The sequence below is a fragment of the Oculina patagonica genome, chromosome 6 (genome assembly GCF_052425735.1).
Source record: "Oculina patagonica isolate OP01 chromosome 6, crgOcupat, whole genome shotgun sequence".
In the NCBI taxonomy this organism is placed as follows: domain Eukaryota; kingdom Metazoa; phylum Cnidaria; class Anthozoa; order Scleractinia; family Oculinidae; genus Oculina; species Oculina patagonica.
Genome location: NC_135763.1, coordinates 27,766,597 through 27,789,755, shown reverse-complemented (window position 1 = coordinate 27,789,755; position 23,159 = coordinate 27,766,597). Strand labels below are relative to the sequence as shown.

Genomic DNA, 23,159 nt, shown 5'->3' with positions numbered 1-23,159 from the left:
GAGGATCGGATGTTGAAACGTGAGGACCATGGTGGTCTAAAGACGGGCAGGGCAAGTAGCCGAGGAGATAGTGGAATATGGAAATTAAGTGCTGGTAGAAATGGATCGGACCAGCAACACTGTAGACAGGTACTTAGGGTAGCAAAGGAATGGTCGTCATCCCGTTTCACGCAAAATTCAGGAATCACGTGTCTTTTTAGCTATTTTCACGCGTCGCGGTCTAATTTGCGCCCTATCTTCACGCATCACGGTCCAATTTTTGCCCTTTTCACGTTTCACGCATAAACCCTTTGCTACCCTCTTAGGAGAGAATTATTGTGGAAGGTCGAAGGGCGAGAGTAAGACTAAAGACTTATGTAGCCAAAGCGGTGGCCCGGTACATAGAGTGTTGGCGCGAAGAGAAATGATGTTATGATGTGGGTTGGGCAATTACCGAAAACATTGCAGACTTTAACCCTTGGTGCATACCCCCTTCCCCTTCCACGTTCTTCGTTCAGTCTTAAAAGTAAATATATTATCAGCATATGAATCAGTTATTATTTCTTTCTTAGCGCTACCACAAGCTCCACTAGAGGCAACCAAGGACGTTGTTGAGGCTACATATGTTGTCGTCAGTTGGCACCGCTCGCTAGATGATAATGGCATGCTTACATATGCTGTGGACTGCTTCAGGTGTAAATCAAACTCAGGCAATTACTGCTACGAGCCTTGTGACCGACAAGTACGATATTCACCAAGAAAGGAGAACATCACTGGTGTTAAAGTAACAGTGAACGGTTTATCATCGTCCAGCTTCTATATTTTCAGAATTTACTCTGTGAGTGAGTTGAATCAACTGGAAAGTGACAGGGATAAATGGAAGTATGCCCAAGTTTTTGTGAAAACAAAAGGTATTTAAGTTTAAATTATTCTTTTGAGTGAATTAAATCAACAAGAGAAATACAAGAATAACTGAAAGTTTGCTAGAGTGTTTCTGAAAACAAAAGGTGAAAAAAGGCGTGAACGACGAGATAATAGTGGAAATAACATATATCACTATGTTTATTAATATTTAACCCCTCCCAGTTATTTCCCAGGCAAAATATAATATGGGTCAGTGCCAATTTCTGAGGATCGAAGTGTTAGTACTGAAATGTTTTAATCGGGAATAATACTTATCTTTACACCTATTTTATCTCTTCTGCAGCTCCAACTTCGTCCTTTCGGACACCTGCAGGTAACTGGAAACATTGACTAAAAGAAAATCAATATTTTTTTATGATTTCTTATGTTTGTGGTCTCCTTAAAAATATCAGTAGCACAATGTTCTAATTGGCAATAAATACTGGTAATTATACGTATTTTATCTCCCGGGAATAAACAAACGTTATCATAGACTATTATTTAGTTAGAATACGATTGAAATAATCTGTTACCAAAATGTTCAAATCTGCAATGATACTAATCTTTAAACGTGTCTTATTTTTTTTTTTTTGCAGCTTCAACTACGCCCATCCCAAAAACTGAAGGTAATTGAAAAAAAAAACAGGATTGAAAGGAAATCAAAGCTTTTTGTTTCCCTGTGTTGCGGTCTTCTTAATTATAAAAATTATTAATAAGAATAAAACTGCACTGGCGAAGGTTTAAAAAATTATAGCTTCATCCACGCCATTTTTTATCAACCAGTTATGAACCCTTTAATTCCTTTGGAGAAAAATCTCGGCAAGATGAACGTAAAACTGCCGATGATTTGATGTTCTAAGGAAAGTTTCAAGAAACACTATACTATACCGTTGATAAGTAGGATGCATAAAATGCTTGCAATTCCCGACAATTGGTTTCGGCTCCATTAGATGTTATAACAATTGCAAAACATTTTAGGGGCCTCCCACGATGCCAGATGTTTTGACGTTAATATGACAGCCAAACGTACATTTGAACTAACGTTAACAAAGACTGACTTTCCGCGAATTTTGTTTACGTTACTTTAATGTACGTACTGCCTGTTGGGCAGATAATTTCTACAAGCCAGGCATTCCTGTAATCAACATTTGAATTTATTTACAACTTTCAGTTTCATATGCTTAATTCAAGTTGTCTGATTCATTTTCTCAGCAGAAATCGAAACTGAAACTTCGACGTATCTGAAAATCATATATGGATATATTGGAATATTGATAGCTTACGTCACTTCTGCTGCCTGTTATATCTTGTTCAAAAAGATAGTCTTGTAGCACCACAAGAAACGGTCATAGACGAATGTATGTACCAGCAATTTACAACAACTTTTTCTTTGTCAGTAGATATAAGTTGAAGTTAGTTTAATATAATTATTTAAAAATATTGATATTTATAAATAAGACGCGTGAGTTCTGTCCTGCAATCCGTGCCATTATTCTTTGGGACACCTATTTCAGCAATTATAACGTGAAATTCCGTTGCCAATTCTCAGAAATGGAGAACCCTCCTCCCCCCGAAACCAATGTTGCAAAACAGACGGCAACGGAAGGCATTGTTTTTTCAAGGAACACATCATTGTAATGGGGCAGGGGGGTAATTGTTGAATTTTTTCCCTGTATGAAGTGCAAAAAACGACGAGTGTCCCAAGAAAAGTGGCGTGAATTGTGGGTTATTCCTCAGTTAAAGTAGCAAGGTTTCACAACGGTGGATCATTCCGAGGGCTCATTATATTGTAAAATTCTAGAGATACAAGTCATAGAAAACAGCCATAACCGTCTTAAACAGGAAGTTTATCAATATTTCATCGTAATAAAAAAATACCAAGATGTTTTGATGGTAAAATACCACAACTTAGGTTCAAATAGTTAGTCCCACACTCCCATTCTTGGCAATCTTTGCACAATGCGCGAGACTACCAACAAAGCGCTACTTTTACTTCTTATCTACCGCAGTAGTGTCGTTATAGTAGTCAGCATTCGAGCCCACGAATGCTGCTGTCCGCGTTCTAACCCCTGACACACGAGGATAAACCCTCGTATCACCAGCGACACTGTGTTTCGTTGTTGTCAAAATCATAATTTTGCTCTATATATCATAATCCAAAAACAGTAGTGGCAAAGTAATACCCAAGTTTTCACATTTTTAATATTTTTATGATTTTAATATTTTTCTTAAAAAAGTTAAAAATAAGATTGATACCGAGGCATATATAGCATACAAAAATGGGACGTTTGCAAGTTTCAGGAAAAGATGGGAAGCAATTTTTGCTAAACTTTTATAGATACTGATTGGTATTGTTTAGCCTTGTTCTCTTTATATAGATAGATAAATATATATCTATGTGCCTATTGTGTTTGTTTGTGTTTTCGTGTGACGGTTTTCTTTTATTTTTGCTAATTCATTAGTTGTTTGCAATCAGAATCTGTAATTTACTTGTAAAAATTATTAATTATGATAAACTTGTAATATATACAGGACTGTAATTTGTATTAGTACTGGTATTGGTGTAATATTGAAAATGTAATAGTAGTATAGGTATTACACGATATTTGTAACAACATTGAAAATAAAACCGTCAAAAAAGTGCGTAGAATTTAAAAAGGAGTTTTCACATTTTTTTTTTATTGATTTTTTATATTTGTTTTATCTGCAGATGTATGTAAACTTGGGAGAGTATAATGATGAGGAGTACGTTAACTTCGATATGATAAATAACCAGGAGTGATGGAAGATCGCGAGTGGAGAAGTTACTCCATAAATATCAAGAGAGGGAGGGAAAAGAGGGGGTAAGGGAGGGAGGGGGGGGGGGGGGGCAGAATGGTGGTAAATGAACAACCGGTTTTTTTTTCTAGCTGTCTAAGCACTCTTAGTCAGCACATCTTACTTAGAATGCAAAATTATTAAAAGCACACGTTCTTCTTGCAACCCCTTTACAAAAGTAGTGTTAAAGGAGAAGTTCACTCCAGAATGGCCATTTATTTTCTTTACGCCAATAAAAAGTTTAAACAAAGATATGTTATTCACCAAAATTTCAGCCTCCAACGTACGCTTTAACCCTACGAAATCTTTACCAAAACTCGACAACTGAACGCCGCCATCTTGGAGCTGGAAATGACGTGACGTCAAAGAGCTCAGCCTGAAGTTTGGCGGGAAATTTTTTTTGTCAAAACTCCTTGCTTTTTGAGTTTTTTGGAGCGCTGTTTGAGCAAAATGGAGCTGCACAAACAGGCATTTTGACAAACAAAAGCCACTACGAAGAAACAAGGGTTTCGATTACTTAAATTTCCCCGCCGAGCTCCAGGCTGAGCTCTTTGACGTCACGCATACATTACCAGCACCAAGATGGCGGCGTTCAGTTGTCGAGTTTCGGGAAAGGTTTCGTAGGGTTAAAGCGCACGTTGGAGGCTGAAATTTTGGTGAATAACATATCTTTGTGTAAACTTTTTATTGGCGTAAAGAAAATAAATGGCCATTCTGGAGTGAACTTCTCCTTTAGTTTTAGATGCTTATCAACAGGAAGCTAATAAAGGTAAATAAACCGCCATAGCAAGGTGACGTTTCGGGAGTTAGCCCTGGGATAATGCTCGAAGCTTCAGGTTGTCCAAATTTGCTTCTCAGTTATTTTATTTTTGTTTTTTATTTTTATTGATAAACACACATATGCAGGTACATTACAATGTAATAAACCAAACAGTTACAATTTGACGGTTGTAAAGGTTATTCACTTAAGGTACGATAATTCTTGGTCTGATGGCATAAAGGTAGACCGGATTACAGTTATTAAACCATTGCACCACTTTTGACAAGAAGTCTTTAGTAAAATGACAAGCTGAAAAGGTGTGTTCTCCACAATAATTATAAATACTTATTGTCGTCTTTAATTTTTACCGAATTCGAATTCGCTTCTAAGCTGATAATCAACTTAGTGTCTCACTTTCCCGCCAATGTAGCATAACAGTTTCAGATAATAACTTTGATGCTTTACAGACGTTTCCCTTAGAGCGATGAAAAGAATTAGACTGGTTTAGTTATTCCGCTTCACACCAGAATAAAATGACGTAAACGTTTTTACCGTTGACCTGTTAGTACAACTCAAATCGATTTATCTAGAACGACATGGGCTCCACATTTGGCCACTACCGGCGGAGAAAAAACTTTAAGCAGAAGCTGTCGGTGTTAGCATTTCTGGGATGGTTTCCAAAGACAATCAATTGTTGAAAAGAAGACCTTTATTTTTCTGAAAACTGGCTAGTGTAAACGTAATAGTCAAGTTGCTGACCTTTTGCCACGGATGCTAGAGTTAGCTTATCCAGAATGTTAAATGGCCTGGTGTAATGATATTTTTATATTTTATTATTTTGCATGAATATATATTTAGTTTCTCCGTGTAACAGGGGAAATTTTAGCTCGCGCTATCAAAATGATGAAATACATAATTAAAGTTCCTGGAATATTAGAAACTCTAGATATGATTGAAGGGCAAAATGGGACCACATTGCATTTTTCCCATCGAGACTGTAAAATTACGAAAAATGCAAGACAATGTCGAATTTAAATGAATGCCACCGCGTGTTACGATGTGGGCAACAACACGAGGCGTTTGGAGACATTTTTCGCCTTGAAGTCACGTTTCTCATTCCAAGACCTGAAGGAGCCGTGTCTATTTTTGCAATTGAAAAAAGCTTAAAAGCTTGTTTCAATTGTAAACCCAAACAAGATACCGCAATCTTATCGGACAATTAATTAACAATGTGAAAACTTCGCAGCAATGTCTCCATGATGGCCGATAAGAGAAGAACTTGCTACTCGATAAGACCCAGTTCCCCATATCCCATGGTAACGAAACTCGGTATATACAATGAAGATAATGCTGGGACAGAGTTTATTGTCAAAAATAGACCAAACAATTCATTACAAAGCCTTGAGTCAGCCTTTTGTACGCCAATTTTGACTTTTCAGCCAAACAAAGGCCAAGAATTTAATTCAATCTATGGATAAGCTGTTGACCGCTTTGGATTTGAGATGTTTACTTCTTGTGAGGATCATTACAATTATGTTATAATTAACACAACAGAAACCTTGAAATTGGACTTTACCGGCTATATTTATTTAACATACGTATAAAACACCCACTCGACAGAAAAAAGGGAAATGGCTAAAAATTTCGAGCATTTGTGTCAAGATCTGAAAGAAGATTCATTCGAAACCCAAAACTGCAGGATATTGGAGACAATAAAGCGATACCGCTTCGAATTACAGACATCTGTTTTCCGCGAAAGAAATGTGAGACGGCTACACGCAGGCTACACACTTCAACGCATAATCAAAGCAACTTCCTTTCACGCATAAACTTGTGTACACTAGTCGAGCTCACTCGATCCCGAAAAGCAGAAGCGAACGACTCCGCTACTTTCACAGAGAATCAGTGGTGAGTTTTCGTCGTTTGCCTTAGCCTGAAATGAAAGCTGTTATTTAATTTTATTTCTTTTAGAAGAGGCGATACTGTAGCTGAATTGTAAGTCGTGAAGCCTCATCACACACGCACCCATGGCCTGTATCGAAGAGAAGGATTTCAGGTCTTTAACAGTTAATATTCTCAGTAAACAGTATCGCTATTCTTTAATAGTGTTGCTTACGTACTTGAAATTTAGGACTTTGTACGTAGCGGGAGACATTTGTTTTTAAACAAGATCACGAGCCGAGTATGATTGCCGACACAATTGGACGACACAAAGTCATTGTGTGAAGTCAGGTTTTTAACGCCTCGATGTTTAAAATAGACAAAGCGAAGCTTGTTTAAGACTTATTTAGTCAGTTCATTTATTTTAACCAAGCTTTTAAAACAAGCACAATTAATATCGGGCGAAGCGGCAAACTCAATCGAAACTCAACCTCAGGAGCCAAATTTGACCTTTGTTCAAAATTAAAATGATAATGATATTTTCTCTCTTTAGCGTGACGCTTGTCTTTTGTTATGCGTTATCCGATCTTTTTGTTCACGCGATGGTTAAGGAAGAAAACAAAGAAATAAGAAGAGAGACAAGGATGTGACATAGTACCAAGACAGCAGTGAAACCATAGACAATTTGTTTTCATTTCAAGATAAAGTTTTCCGTAATTACGAAGACTGTAAAACTGATCCGGCAATAAACAGAATTATTGGTTCCGATCCAACCTAATAATAATAATAATAAATAATAATAAATATATTTTTATAGCGCCTATCCAGGCCTGCTCTAGGCGCTTTACAAATGTTTAAAAATATATATACGTAGAGCATTAAAAGCTAACAAGTCTTGACTGGAGTTGGTTACTTGACCGTTACAAATATTTATATATATATATATATATATATATATATATATATATATATATATATATATATATATATATATATATATATAATAAAATCAATAAAAATTTTGTTAAAATTAGCTGAATAAATCTTAAAATTAAAAATTTGCAATAAAAGTAATAAAAAGTAAAAATCGCTAAGAGTAATAAGTTTTAAAAAGAAACGTTTTGAGTTTTGATTTAAAAGAACTTAAATTGTCACACGAGCGGATAAAAACAGGCAAACTGTTCCAAAGTTCAGGCGAGGAAACAGAAAAAGCTCGAGACCCATAGGACTTGAGGTGGAATTTGACAGGGTTGAGACGTGAAGAGTGTGATGATCGGAGGGTTCTTGAAGGTTGGTAGTACGGTTCTTGAAGGTTGGTATACCGGTTTGACTGATTTCCGGAATTTTCATGTGTCATTGAACCCGTCAAGGACTTCCCCGTCAAGTAAAAAATGCCGAGGTTTGAGGTCCAACTTTTGTTTGTTGCTCGCATTTCAAGTTAACAGCCAATTAATCCTGTAGAACAACAACGTCCTTTTGGCCTGTACAATGAATTAAATGTTCAGCTCCGCTACTTTTTCGGTCCTTTCCGTTAACATATTTTTGTTGTAACTTTGCATGATCCGGTATGATGTAACTCAAATAAACAACTTAAGAGGATATAGAACGAGGAATATTTACGAATTCGATGGAATTACCCTGCGCCAGAATCAGTGTAAAAACCTCTACGAAGGAATTTCATTCAGCTTTCAAAGTGAACAACGCGCCAACGGTGCTGCCATCTTTTCACACAATCGCTTCGTTTAGGTCAAAGTGAAATGTCCAGATAATGTTTTTCAACTTAAAAATAATTCTTTAAAGTTTCTCCTACAATAACCGAGTCGAGAGTTTACCAAAAACATTTACAGTAAAATCCCGATTTGTCGACCTCCAGGGGAAACGTAATATCAATAACAAAATTTAACCTACGGTATCCATGAAACACGGAAGAGCTCTTACGTAAGTACATCGAAGATCAAATTAGAATTCGGAGTGTTGGTTTATGTTTATGGAGGAAAAAACGGAGAACCCGGAAAAAAAAAACCATCGGAACAAGAACGAGAACCAACAACACACTCAACCCACATATGAGTCCTATCAGGCCGGGTCGGAGATTCAAAAACGGGGTACATTGGTGGGAGGCAAGTGCCCTCGCCACTGCACTACCCTTGCACCCCTACTTTTGTTTCTTTATTTGTTCCTACATTATACCTGTCATCGTGTTAAAGCAAATATTCAAAGTTTAATGTTTTCCTTTTTTCTCTGATTTACAAAGACACAAGAAAACGAAACTGAAGTGGTCATGATTCAAGAGCAATGATCTTACCAGGGATCTTTTTGTCGTGGTTGGTTGTATCTGTTTCTGGTGATACAGGTAATTAGCGCTAATACTGTTTAATGTTACTATGTGAATACAGGAGGGTTTGAAGTTGCATAAATGGCAATAAACCAAATTCTTATATTTATATACAGTAAAATCCCTCCAGGGGAGACGAAAATTACTCGAGAAATCAGGAGGCTAGTGAAATGGATGGGTTGCTCGTCCATCACAGAGTTATTTAACAGCGTTTAATTTTCCGGTATCTATTTATTAACCGGGGTGGAGAGAGGCCCAAGAACACAACACAGTGACCTCGGCTAGGGCTAGAACCCGGACCGCTAGTTTGATTTACACTAAACCAGGATTAAGAGCGGATGGAGGTTTAAAGGCATGTATAAAAGTACCTTTTATTACTTGTGTTTAGTGGAGTTTGAGATTAGTCGATGCCAAAACTGAAAAGCAAAAGCTAAAAACAGAGGTCCTCCCTGAGAGGTAAAAAAATACAGAAATTAAAATTCACGCTAATGCTGGACTAGCTTTATCATGCTTGAACAGCCCGGTCCAGATATAGATCTATTGAATTAACAATGACAGTATTATCAATATTGCCATAAATTGTCACATTTTTCTTTAGAAATTCTTGTCAATATGCCACCTGTTGATGGACTGTGGTACTGGAATATCCAAACAGACTCACAAGGTGCAGGGGTGAGTGTTACCGAACATAGTGTTCAGTAATCGCCTAGTATCGTTTGAGCGTATACGGGATACCTTAGAGAGGCTCGATGTTGTTTTTTTTTAGCCGAAGTGTGGTTGTTTTGAAAATGTAAATTATCTAGGAAGCCAATGTTCGATTTTTGCCAAAATACACCATAATGATCAAATATGACCAAATTTCAATTTTTTACCCGTTACTTAGTCACAACTGTTACCATAGCAACGACTGGCGTTTTCTTTTGTTCTCAAGCAAGCTTGATTTTCTCGAAATACGATGACTCTATTGCGCACGCTCCACATTCCAGAGACAAAAAACGGCTCTTGCAAGTAGTAGAATCTTGTTGAAAATTTCAGCCAAAATTATTGTTACAGCTTTATCTCGTGTAAAGCCCCAATAAAGTCAAAATCAGCAAGGTAGTTCTTCTAAATGAATATTTTATTTTAAAATGTTCAACAACTAAATAATTAAAAAAGTCATTCGACCGTTACACAGCAGCCCATGGGGAATTGAATGTCTGCGTTTTATGCAAATTTAGATCGTGTCACATAATTGTAATCAGCGCTGTTTTTGGACGGTTGTCTGTTGTTAAACATCGTTATACATTAAACATGCTTATTTGAGTGAAGAAAAATTGCTCCGAGACTGTTGATGTCGTCTCCAAACAGAAACACTGTACATCCGGAAACAGCACATATTACGATTTCGTGCACAATCTTTGATTTGCATAAAGCACAGACATTCAATTCCCCAGAGGCCAGGACAACCATCCCGACGCACATTCAAATTTTGGCGCGTTGCAGATCGACCAATCAGAGTTGTTTTCATTGTTAAAACGAACTTCAAATGAGAATAGGCTCTGTTCCAGGGTTGCCCAGAGCTCTTCTCGCCGTCAGTCATGCGCAAAAGAGAAGTGAAATTGGGTCGAGAATGTCCAAGATCGTGACGTTGCACGCACGCGCAGTGCGTTTTTCAGCGGTGTTGCCGGGGCTAGAACCCAGATCGCTCGATCGGAGTTCAACCTTAAAATGAAGTGTGATGCTTATGCTGTGACCTTGTTTCAAATGCACATGAAGCTCCAATAGTAACGCATAAATTTGGGCGTGTATTGTTCGTCGAAAGTACAATTTACAGAAAAGATGTCATTCTGACAACAGGTATTATTCTACTCACCGCTTTTCTTGTTGTATTCTTCCCATCTACCTTTTAAAGCGAATGAAATTGTTTAAGCACCTCGTACTAGAATAAAAGGCACGGGAATGGTGTCACTCTGCGATCATTTAAAAAAAAACAACATATAATTTGTTTTCTGGCCAAAAAAATAAGCATTTTAAAAAAAAATGCTCATTTTTTTTGCAGAGCAAGGAGAATCTAATCGTACACTTGCACGATGTCGTCATTTGGTTATGAAACTACAGTGGGATTCAAATAAAAATGGCCCTATTTAGTAGGGTGATAATTTTGGTAGTTGCAGTCAAATGATGTTGTTATGTAAATCGCCTGATACCATTTTGTGTAACGTGTTGAACAAGACTATTTACGGTTATGAACTATGGTTATGGACTATAGACTACTTAAAGGTTACAAAAAGACACACATGATGACTAGCATAACTCACTATTAGGGGCAAAAATTTGAAATCGCTAATAGCATGGTTACTGTTAATAACTGCAATATTGTCTTCTGTTATAGTGGATCCACCCTTCCATACTAAAAAAGAGGTACTACAAAGTTTGTGATATTAGTGATGGAATCACAAGGGAACCAAGCAACTGGTTACAAACAAACTTTATTGATACCAGGAATGCTACGCGACTGGATATTGAAGTCACCTACAACCTCCTTAACTGTCCTACAAATGCTACTAGTCGATACTGCAAAACATACTTAACTCTCTATTCTTATCATGCCGATATCAAACATCCAATTCCTGACCCAAGAAAAGGGGTGTTTCAGAAAGAAACTGTTATAACACCAGCAACGCTGCCTAAGCCTGGAGAGTCAGTAAAAGAAATATTTCGTAGTTCAGTGGTAACTAAAGCCAAAGGCATATATCTGGCATTCTTAGATCAAGGAGTCTGTATAAATATGACTAAAGTCGTCATTAGCTATAAATACTGCCCTGAGACGAGCAGTACCTTAGTAACATTCCCAAGAACAGTTGCCCCAGCAAATGACTCAGACCTGATAAAACAAGTAGGAAAATGTACTGATGTTAACTCAATTAATAAAGTCAAGTTGTCAAGTGTGTGTCTCAGCAATGGGAAATGGAAAATTACAGATGACATGGCGTGTCTTTGTAAAGCTGGTTACCAGCTTGTCAATGGAACCTTTGCTGCCCTGGAATGTAAAGGTTAGTTGTACTGTTAATTTTTGATATGTTTTGTGAAGTAACCACTTTGTGTTGCTTCCTTCGACCTGGTGATGGCAATTTTGACGCCATTCCGCGCACGAAAGCTGTAAAATGTTTTAGACAGTCAGTTTTGGCTTAAGGTTATTCCACGGAATTAGAACTTGAACGGAGATGTTTGCCAAAAATTACCTATCTGTTGTTTATGTAATAGAAACTTAAATTTTGAAATTAAAATTGGGGGTGCCCATGCTCGAGCACCTTGTTTACACATAATAAATCTTTATAAATCCTTATGATTTTAGTCACGATTGCTTGCTTCCGACGGTTATGTCTTATTTATTCTACAGAAAAAAGTTATTACTCAATTAAAAACAACAAAAAAACAATTATATAGGTCGCCGTACTCGTTTACGAGAAAATGACGAATTTACCTCTCTGGCGAGGTCCAGCCGCCATGTTTTGGTGCGCGCGCACTTATTACGCGTGAACGTATGTGCAGTAGGGATGTGCAATGCAATACTGGGGCATAACCTTAAAAGTAACGAATTTAATTTGTGGCCAACATCAGTGCTGGTATATCATAAAACTTAGAAGAAGCGGCTTATTGCGTTCAAAAGTGATTTTTTTTCGGAGACAGGGCTGGGCCAATCCTGAATGGATGACTTGTTGTTAGCTATCTTTTATTCTACCAATGAAAAGACAACGACGAGAATGTTTTTCTTCCGGCGTCTGAAGAAAGCGAGGATGAAGAAAGCGAGCATTCTTCGGATCAATCTAGTTAGCCTTTTGTCGACCTTCTTACGTCACAGCGCTGTAACATGATCGCTTTGAGCGCGCACTAAATGTGACCACGTTTAGTCCGAGAAGGGCAGAAAAGCTCTTCTGGGTAGCAATAAGAGATTATTAAATTTTCTTTATTAATTAGGAGGATATACCTCGAAAAAAAGATTGTAATAAGCACTAGGACTAAAAACTTTTTGGTCTTCAGCTTGGCCAGTTGTTAACTCATCCACAACTATTGTGACAAGATAATAGACAAATCTTCTAGTGAATATCACCTTTTGCACCTTCAAGAAAAAGAATGCCGACCACAACTGTTACCGATTGCAAACATTGGCGGGGGTTACTGCAAGCGTTTTTCGTCCTTAGCTGAACTGCATTTACAATCACGGCAAATGCAAAAAAGTATAGGGATGATTATTTGGCGATGACCCGCTGCTAATTCAGCTTTATTGACAGTTTTTAGAACTATACGGTATTCAAACTGAATAATACTTAAATAACATGGTAATTTGGGTAAAGATTAGACAGATAATACTGCTTCATGTATGGTTTGTCCTTTATCTAGGATGTTTATATAATTCATGCAAAAGTACTACCAGCAATACCAAATGTCTTCAATGTCCTGTTAGATAGAACAGAATAGCTTGTTCATGTGACAGACGAATTTACGAAACATCAAATTCGACAGACTGCAAAAGTGATGAAGAAGACTTATTGTGTAAATTAGGTAATGCTGCATTGTTGACGTTTTCATCATAATCTAGATTGTCCAAGTGGTTCATACAAGAGTACCATCGGCAATACCAAATGTCTTCAATGTCCTGCGAACTTTGCTTCTAATGCACAGAGAACGGCTTGTATTTGTGATAAAGGATTCTACAAAACATCAGATTTAGCAGACTGCAAAGGTAATGAAGAGTACCTGTACCTACTTTAGGAAACGATTGAATGCCCTTTTGTATTTTAAATTTAAAAATTATAAAACTTTATCGTTGGTTTAAAACATTCCAAAATTTAAAAAGTGAAATAAACTTGCGGTACTCAATATTATAGGCATACCACATATAAAGTTTGTGTGCCATATAGATTTACTAAGTTTTTATCTGTAATTGTTTTCAAACATTGTAACATATATAGGAATAACAGCAAGCAAACATTCAGCAAAAGGGCGTTCTCAAAGATGGACCATTTAATTTTTTCCAGGGCAATGGGCTGGGTACCTAAAACACAGCAGGCTTCAACCCAGCCCTAGCGCATTTCCCCCTCCCCTTTTACATTATTTTTATTGTATTGTACCGTACCGTATCGTATCGTATTGTAATGTAATGTAATGTATTGTTCTGTACTGTACTGTACTGCACTGCACTGCACTGCACTGCACTGCACTGCACTGTACTGTACTGTACTGTACTGTACTGTACTGTACTGTACTGTACTGTACTGTACTGTACTGTACTGTACTGTACTGTACTGTACTGTACTGTACTGTACTGTACTGTACTGTACTGTATTTTATACCATGCCATAGAAAATACAGCCAATCAGAATACAGGAAAGCCGTTGTATATTCGACGGTATTCAACCCAACCTTCCCATCGTGCGCTGCGATCTTATTCTCGATGAAATTTAGTGAGCGTATTTTCTATGGCATGGTATAAAATAGTTACACAACACTTTCTCGTGGTGTACTATGGAATATCCCACTTGTCACTTGTATTTTCTTCGCATACACACTCGCCTAAAGGCTCGTGTGTATACCGAGAAAATACAAGTGACTCGTGGGATATTCCATAGTATACCACTCGAAAGCGTTGCATAACTAGTATGTATTGTATTGTATTGTTGTATTGCTAAGAATTAAAAGTATACATATGTCAGCAAAATATTCAGTTATCATTTCTTTTTAGCTCTACCACAAGCTCCTTTCGAGGCAAACACTCACGATGTCAAGGCGACATCCGTTATCATCAGTTGGCACCGCTCACCAGACGATAATGGAAAGCTTACATACTCCGTGGACTGCTTTAGGTGCCAGTCAAACAAAGACAAACACTGTTACGACCCGTGTGACCGAGAAGTACGATATTTTCCAAGAAAAGAGAACATCGCTGGCGTCATCGTAACAGTGAATGGTTTATCAGCCTCCAGCTTCTTTTTGTTTAGAATTTACTCTGTGAATGAGTTAAATCGACAAGAGAAAGATAGGAATAACTGGAATTTTGCTAAAGTGTTTGTGGAAACAAAAGGTGAAGTAAAGCGTAATAAGTAATAAAGTAATACTTTTGTTCAGCTAATGGGTTAAGGTAACGCTAAGGAGATAATGTTTAACCTAAAGTTATACAGCTGTTTCGAGAGAGGTTGTCCTTAATTTAACGTACGTGCAATTCAAATATGGGTAGCGGTAGTTTACCTATGATTTATCAAGGCTTACCGTATTTCGTTTTACCTTGATAAGGGAGGCAACCACATAACTACATTCCTTTGTCGGTTAAATCAACGAACGGACAACTACAATTTCCCATAAAACCTTTCGAATTAACGCCTATGCTTTTACGCCTTTGATGGACAACTTTCAATTCGCGAAATACTTCCCTGGTTGACAAATTTTTCGAGTAGGCTCACGTTTGGGGCATACGCCCAAGAGAACGAGTCGGCGTGTCACGCAAGTGGTGAGACAAAATAGGGAGCCTTTCCTTTCCTATTCATTTACATACCGTAAACGGCAAAAATGGGATAAGGGCATAAAATCTCACCGGAAACACGATACTTGTCAGGAACGTTAACAGCAGCTAGCTAACATAAGAAGCCAAGGGATCAAGCGAGCTTTCCGTTAGCTCTCGTAATATTTGCTGTAACTATCAAGGTTTTTTTCCAGCGTTGACCTCACTTAGCAATCATTTCCTGAATAAGAGTTCAAATATCAAGGTCACATTGCAGGGAAACTATCCCTCTCCTTTTGCAGTTTGCTAAATGCAATCACGAAAGTTTAAAAACAGAACATTTTCCAAGTTATATCCCATGCAAAATATTGGCAAAATCTTAGGAAGAAATTCACCTATCTCAATTCCTACACTTAAACATCCTGAACAGAAACATACGTCATCATAACCTGCTATTCCTTTAGTCGGAATACTAGTTAAAAATCAGTTAGCAAAATGTTGTAATTTGCAATAAATACTGATATTTACAGGTATTTTATCTCCCGGGGATAAACATACCTTATCATAGCGTGCTATTTGGTTAGAATATGAGTGAGATATCGGCAATGATACTAATCTTTATACGTATTTTATCTCTTTTGCAGCTTTAACTACGTCCATCCCGAAAACGGAAGGTAATTGAAAAAAATGATTGAAAGAAAAACATAGCTTTTTGTACTCCTGTGTCGGTGGTCTCGTTACAAGTAATCAACAATAACAAAGTTTTAAAAAGTAGTAATAAGAAAAAAAACTTCACCAGCGACAGTTTGAAACATTATAACACCTTCCATGCCATTAACTATCAATCCATACATTCCATTAAAAAAAATTCTGCGAGATAAACGTAAAACAGCCGAGGATTTGATAAGGATCACTTACTTTTTGTATCGTCGAGAAATTTCGGTTGTGTGAATTTTCGCCGCAGCAAATTTTCGTCTCTCTTTGCAAAGTCAGGCGATATTTTGACGAATCTTCGTTTTAAGTGATAGTCCGCGACTCAATTTAGATGAAATATTCGATTTCCTTCAAAATTTCTCCACCAAACAAGGTTGATATAAGGTAGAAGAAAACACATTTCTTTGGTTCTCGTTCTTGATAATACTCGAGATTTTGAGGCTTAAATTATCGATGCCCGAAATGCACAAAACATCCTGAACAGAAACATACGTCATCATAACCTGCTATTCCTTTAGTCGGAATACTAGTTAAAAATCAGTTAGCAAAATGTTGTAATTTGCAATAAATACTGATATTTACAGGTATTTTATCTCCCGGGGATAAACATACCTTATCATAGCCTGCTATTTGGTTAGAATATGAGTGAGATATCGGCAATGATACTAATCTTTATACGTATTTTATCTCTTTTGCAGCTTTAACTACGTACGCGTCCATCCCGAAAACGGAAGGTAATTGAAAAAAATGATTGAAAGAAAAACATAGCTTTTTGTACTCCTGTGTCGGTGGTCTCGTTACAAGTAATCAACAATAACAAAGTTTTAAAAAGTAGTAATAAGAAAAAAAAACTTCACCAGCGACAGTTTGAAACATTATAACACCTTCCATGCCATTAACTATCAATCCATACATTCCATTAAAAAAAATCCTGCGAGATAAACGTAAAACAGCCGAGGATTTGATAAGGATCACTTACTTTTTGTATCGTCGAGAAATTTCGGTTTTGTGAATTTTCGCCGCAGCAAATTTTCGTCTCTCTTTGCAAAGTCAGGCGATATTTTGACGAATCTTCGTTTTAAGTGATATTCCGCGACTCAATTTGGATGAAATATTCGATTTCCTTCAAAATTTCTCCACCAAACAAGGTTGATATAAGGTAGAAGAAAACACATTTCTTTGGTTCTCGTTCTTGATAATAACGCGTTCCAAACTAAAATGTGGCATTCCAATTTTGATAAATTTAGAGAGAATGACGTAAATACTCTGAAAATTACTCATTTTTACTAGTAAAATTTAAACCTAAGTCGGAAAATGGTTTTTGTGCGTTGCAGAAACTCGAGTTTCTTTTGAAAAAAGTCAAAAACCGGCCAAAAATGATTTGTGCAATTTTCGCGGAAAAGCAAAATTACCACTTTATTTAAAGTAATATTTTCATCATTTGCCCTGAATCCAAATATTACGCTAAAATTAAGAAGAAAGACAACTGTGTTTGCTCGGAAGTACAAAATTCTTCCGAGTGGATTTCTTTATTACAAATAAGTCCTCACTAAAACTTTCAGAAATTCTGAAAACGATCAAGTCCTCACTAAATCTTTCAGAAATTCTGAAAACGAACAAGTCCTCACTAAAATTTTCAGAAATTCTGAGAACGATACAACTGACACTAAAATTTTCAGAAATTCTGAATACGATAAATCTCTCACTAAAACTTTCATAAATTCTGAAAACGATACAGCTCTCACTAAAACTTTCAGAAATTCTGAAAAACGATTCAGCTCTCACTAAAACTTTCAGAAATTCTGAAAACGATACAGCTCTCACTAAAACTTTCAGAAATTCTGAAAAACGATACAGCTCTCACTAAAACTTTCAGAAATTCTGAAAACGATACAGCTCTCAGTAAAACTTTCAGAAATTCTGAAAAACGATACAGCTCTCACTAAAACTTTCAGAAATTCTGAAAACGATACAGCTCTCAGTAAAACTTTCAGAAATTCTGAAAACGATACAGCTCTCACTAAAACTTTCAGAAATTCTGAAAACGATACAGCTCCCACTAAAACTTTCAGAAATTCTGAATACGATAAAGCTCACACTAAAACTCTCAGAAATTCTGAACACAATAAAGCCGTCCCTAAAACAGAACTTTTAGAAATTCTGAACACCCTTAAGCCCTCATTAAAAAAATATATTAATTCTAAGATAAATTTGGATGACCCTTAAGATCTCAATGTCCCTAATGACCCCAAAAAGAGTTCAAAAATTCTAATCTTTCTAATAATCTAAATCGAAAGTTCAAACATTCTGAGAAAATTTTTTTAAATTCAACCTTCTTTTACTGTAAGGAGAATAAGATATCTTGATCTTTCAACAAAACCTACAAGCCTTGTCCCTTTTGACATAGTCCAACTTATTTATATTCTGTGCATAAGAACAGTATTTTAAAACAATGAGCTTGTGGCAGCTACATGTACATGTACTTTACACAGTCATGCATGTCAAAGCATATTCAAAATAAACCTATACATGTGCACATTTAAATTATTATCATTTATTGTAAGGTCACAAACCACTATAATGAAGATGGCATGCTAATCCTCAGTTAACTGAAATCAAGACTATTAACAATACAAGTCTTGGGGAGGTCATCAACCGAGTGTCCAGCTCCTTGGGTCATTCTGTAGACTTGACTTTCCCTTTCCAATAACTCAGCTTCACTTCCTTACTCTTTCACAACAGAAAAGGTTTACAGCCACTGACTTTTCATCTTAATATTCTCCAGATGAACAATTACAGTTTCAATAGGATTTCATGTTGCTGTGGTGGCCTACACATCTAAACCTGAATTAAAGAGGCATGCTGTAGTTATTTGCATGTCACAAATAAAAAATAGTAGTAGTTACAAATGACTGGGTTTATTTAGATGTGAACTTAAACTTATTTTTGTTCTAATTCATTTTCATAAATCAGAGCTAAAAAAAAGCTTGAGACAGAAATACCATAAGTCATTTATTACACATGAATTCTATTTTGAGCATGGATATACATTTATGCTCAGTAATAACAGAAAAGAAATAAAAATGAAAACTAAAACCATAAGCAAATCATCACTAAGAGAAAAAAACATTGAAACCCCTAGTGAAAATGCAAATACAAATGAAAATCGCTGAGCCATCTGAGTTTCCATACACAACAGTGTTGACTGAAGGCGCGTTTACACGATAGAGAAAATTGGGTATGGACCCGTCAAAAACTTGGTCCGGACCTGACCATTTTTGTAGAGAAACAGTCAAATCAAAACGGGGCCTATGGCCTATGGCCCTGTTTTGATTTGACTGTTTCTCTACAAAAATCGTCAGGTCCGGACCAATTTTTTGACGGGTCCGTACCCAATTTTCTCTATCGTGTAAACGCACCTTGAAATACATTTTTTTTAAAGTTATTTAAAATTTAGCCTGTGTACAGCCATCTCGCTCTGCAAACAAAAAATCGCGGAACGGACATCTGTGTTATGGCGTTCTTAATTGTGTTCGGCTGTGGGCGATTTTCCTGGAATGTGTGGAAAATGATCTGATTGGCACTTACAAAAACCATTCATAATTTATGTGGGTGATAGCTTGTCGCATTCCAAATTATTTCAGCCTACGGCGAGCATTCAATCTGTACAGCCTTTTGCCTCTCACTTGTTTGTGAAGGGCAAAATTAGACTTGCCACAAGTCGACCTCACGAGTTTTCACAGTAAATAAGCGAGCGAAGCGAGCCTTTTAGGGCGCAAAGCGGCTGTGCGAGTGACGAAGTCGCCATCGGTTGACTTGTCTCGCTTGAAGGGTTTCCAGCTCCGGTTGGAGCAGACACAAAAACATCTCTCCCAGAAAGGTAAACTTCTATTGTTTTTCTCTGGTAGTCAAGCAAACTTGAATAACTGATGGCCTTGAGAGCATCATCTATTCTTTCGAAATTGACCCTATGTTGAAGGTTTGACCGCAAGTCACATCTCACTGCGCTTAATCCCTTGTGATTGACTCTTCTGTCCTAAGGGCTGCTCTGATTGGCCTACGCTCAGCGACCCGTTTTTGGGTCGCTAAAAGTGACGCGATTCAAGTATGAAAAGTCATTCGTCCCAGCGCGCCATTATAAACAAGACAAAGGACTTTATTGAAAGTCTAGGGCAAAATATGCAGTACAATGTATCATTTAAAGCCAGGACAAGTTGGAAAGAGCAATAGTTTTGTGAAGACTGTGGTCTACATGTAGAACATTTCTGCACTGTAGTTTGAAACCCTTTGTAAGGGCCTATTTACATGGACGTGGGGCACCCCAGGTAGTTGAGGTAACCCGCCTAGGTGGGGTAACCTGCCTGACCATATAAACTCTCATTTTTACTTGATCGCGTTTACATGATAGGTGGGGTCGGTCCTCCTAGCCGGGGTCGTGTTTTGCAAGGTAAACGTTTCAACGTGAGGTAAACTGCCTACCCAGGGACGACTCATCAGGTTAATCTGAAAGTGCGGTAAATGCAAACTACACAAGATATGGCTGCCTACGGCTTTATCTACGGCTGCAAACCCGGCGAGATTTTCCTATAGCTTTATCTGCCTCAATGTGTGGAACGGCAGTGCGAAAAGATGCTTGAAGAATTAAAAGTAAAAGTGAAGCATCAAGCGTAGGCCCGAGCGAGTCTCATGCTTCGACTATAAACAACAATGACTTCGACAACTGCTTCGACTTCTAATACTTTGCCTAGTCAAATAATCGGTCGAAAGCACAAGATGAGAGAAATCAACCGTAAATATAAAAGATTACGAAACAAAATGCGATTTCAATGGAATTTTTTCGAGGCCAATCTGGCTTGCTCTTTACAAAAAAAAGTCATTGTATTGCCTTCGATTTTCCCAAAAACGAATTCGGCTCTGAAGTTCAGTTATCGAGCCTATGAAACCACTAAAACGAACGAGAGAAAATAATATACAAAGTCATTTTGTCTGTTTACGTGCTAACCTCGTGTAAATGTCATCCCGGGATCCCGAGGTGATAAGACTGCATGTAAATGCGAGCTAATTTTCGACCACGGCTGGGCCGGTTTCCTTTACCTACCCTGGGTCCCCCACCTCCATGTAAACAGGCCCTAAATGTGCCACATAGTCTTTTGTTAGTGCTGTTTGTTTTGGCTCATTTCGATTTGAAAATGTTTGGTTTGGAAGGACAAGCTCTGGAATTTATCCGTGAAGGCAAATGATTACTTGGATTTAATAATTGTGATACCGCGATGTATTGTATGAATGACACTATCTTTGTCTGGTTTGCCTGGCTTCGCCAAAATTTTTTGTACCTTTACTTCGAGAACGAAAAAGGTTGGTTTTAGAGATTTTTTGCTGTAAACATTTTGCTCCTTGGATTTTATCAATCTAGTGCTTTGTGTTTGAGCTCGATGATGTTTTTTATGTGTTATATTTGGAACCGCATGATTCAAATCCAGTCAACCAGACACACAGATTTATGTAAAATTTAAATTAATGACGATTTAAATTTATGGACGCCATAACACAGACTTTCCCTTTGCGATTTTTTGGAGCGGAGTGGGGCAACTGTACACAGACTAAGAGTCTTTATAAAGAAACATTTAAATGCACATGTAGCCATGGCATGTTCAGTACTGTCATCCAGCAGAAAAGGGCTTATGTTCAGGGGGAGGGGAGGAGCTTATAACCAGATATGTACTTGTATAACCAGGGTGGCTTACTGTACATTAAAAACCCATGAGTAAGAACCTACTCCACGTTAGCCTAAGCAGATTCTTATCTAAATGGCAATTAACACAAATTTGGGATATTCAGGTTCTAAATAGGTTATTGTTTTCTGAAAAAAAATTACATTGATGCATATAGAACTTTTAGTGGTATTCAGAAATTTGCATACCACATACCGGTAATTGCTTACGGTATGTAAATACTGTATAAAGCTCTTATCATTCAGAATATGACATTGCAGTGTATAATATACAACTGTACATGCAAAGTAATGCTTTGTCCAAAATTAATTCCAAAATGCATGTTTCCAAATTTGACGCTTAATAGGTTATTATAAAAATGGTGTATAATTTGCAATTGTTATCCTAACAGGCTGTTATACAGCGAATGTTAGGTTCTTATTCACAGGTTTTTACTGTATAGACAGAATTTTACAGTATGAGCTCATACCAAAGGCAGACAATCCACTGTGTTTGAGGCCGCGTGACATGGACATCACTCATAGGCATCATTATTTGTGAACTTTTGTGATTTTATGAGGTTTTATTCCTTGCTAGCCATCACCGCCCCCAACAAAAGCACATAAGAGAAAGAGACAGTATCTTTCTCTTACTTATGTTGGGGGCGGTGACAGCTAGCGAGGAATTAACGGCCTTAAAACCTCATAAAATCACAAAAGTTCACAAAACGATAAAAGGTAAGTGAACTATATTTATCTGGCTTACAGCAGATCAACGTTTGTGATTGAAAGATGCAAAATTCAGTATTTTATGGAGCATTTCTTACAATGACTCAAGCAGAGATCGATCAAGTACAGTGAACGTGTGAGATCAAATAAATGTAGTGGGTACTGTGATGCTTTAATAATGCACTTTACGCGGCCTCAAATACAGAGGATTGTCTGCGTGCCTGTGCTCATACATGTACATTGCCTCTTACTCAATACAGCAATCTATATCTCTGAATCGGTGAATTCCAACATAGCTAATCGATATTTAAAAATCAATAAACTAGTTCAAGAGTTCAATGAATTTAAAAGCTTGAATACACATAGCCATCAACTGATAACATTGCATGCATTATATCGATCTCTCTGTCCTTTCGGTTGATACCTGTCGTTTCGTCAACAAGTACCGTGTAGTTTCGCAAAAGGGCAGTTTCAAGGAGCGTTAGGTAACACTAGGGCGATTTCAAAATATCTGGCAATTTCATATGTGCCGAGAGGCTTGCCGAAAGCTAAAGGAACGAGGAATTAGAGATTACAGGCACTTATAGGTTGGCGAAAAGACCAGTAACAAAAAATACATTTTCTACTCACCTATATGCATTGTGATTAAGAAGAGACTTCTATCCCTCATATTTTCGAAAACTTAAGCATGTACACTGAGCAATAGATACGTAATTCCTTCGCCATAATTGCAGAAATCTTTGCCATCCGTAACTCATCCGTAACAGTTTGATCCGCCCCCTAAATCAAAAGCCCTCTGGGCTTAGTGTCTCGTGTCACTTTTCAGAGTTTATTTAAAAAAGAGATCGCTTTTCAC

At 37.3% G+C, this 23,159-nt stretch overlaps 2 protein-coding genes and 1 long non-coding RNA gene across 3 annotated transcripts; 2 read left to right on the top strand and 1 right to left on the bottom strand.

Moving 5' to 3' along the window:
• Positions 1–374: 374 nt before the first annotated feature.
• On the top strand, positions 375–3,511 carry LOC144658365 (uncharacterized). The gene is made up of 4 exons (XM_078518790.1): positions 375–890; positions 1,187–1,216; positions 1,479–1,508; positions 2,098–3,511. The coding sequence occupies exons 1-4, from the start codon at positions 644–646 to the stop codon at positions 2,211–2,213; spliced, it is 423 nt and encodes a 140-aa protein (XP_078374916.1). The 5' UTR covers positions 375–643; the 3' UTR covers positions 2,214–3,511.
• Positions 3,512–6,302: 2,791 nt separating this feature from the next.
• LOC144657982 (ephrin type-B receptor 3-like) lies at positions 6,303–16,606 on the top strand. Its single transcript, XM_078518314.1, has 8 exons — positions 6,303–6,367; positions 8,595–8,693; positions 9,274–9,347; positions 11,047–11,707; positions 13,255–13,398; positions 14,398–14,736; positions 15,795–15,824; positions 16,563–16,606. Exons 2-8 carry the CDS (start codon positions 8,636–8,638, stop codon positions 16,604–16,606), a joined length of 1,350 nt encoding a protein of 449 aa, XP_078374440.1. The 5' UTR covers positions 6,303–6,367; positions 8,595–8,635.
• A 745-nt stretch (positions 16,607–17,351) lies between these two features.
• Positions 17,352–23,058, bottom strand: LOC144658415 (uncharacterized). Its single transcript, XR_013571707.1, has 2 exons — positions 22,934–23,058; positions 17,352–18,708 (listed from the first exon to the last, which is right to left on the bottom strand). It is a non-coding gene; the product is annotated as an uncharacterized LOC144658415 (long non-coding RNA).
• Positions 23,059–23,159: the final 101 nt, after the last annotated feature.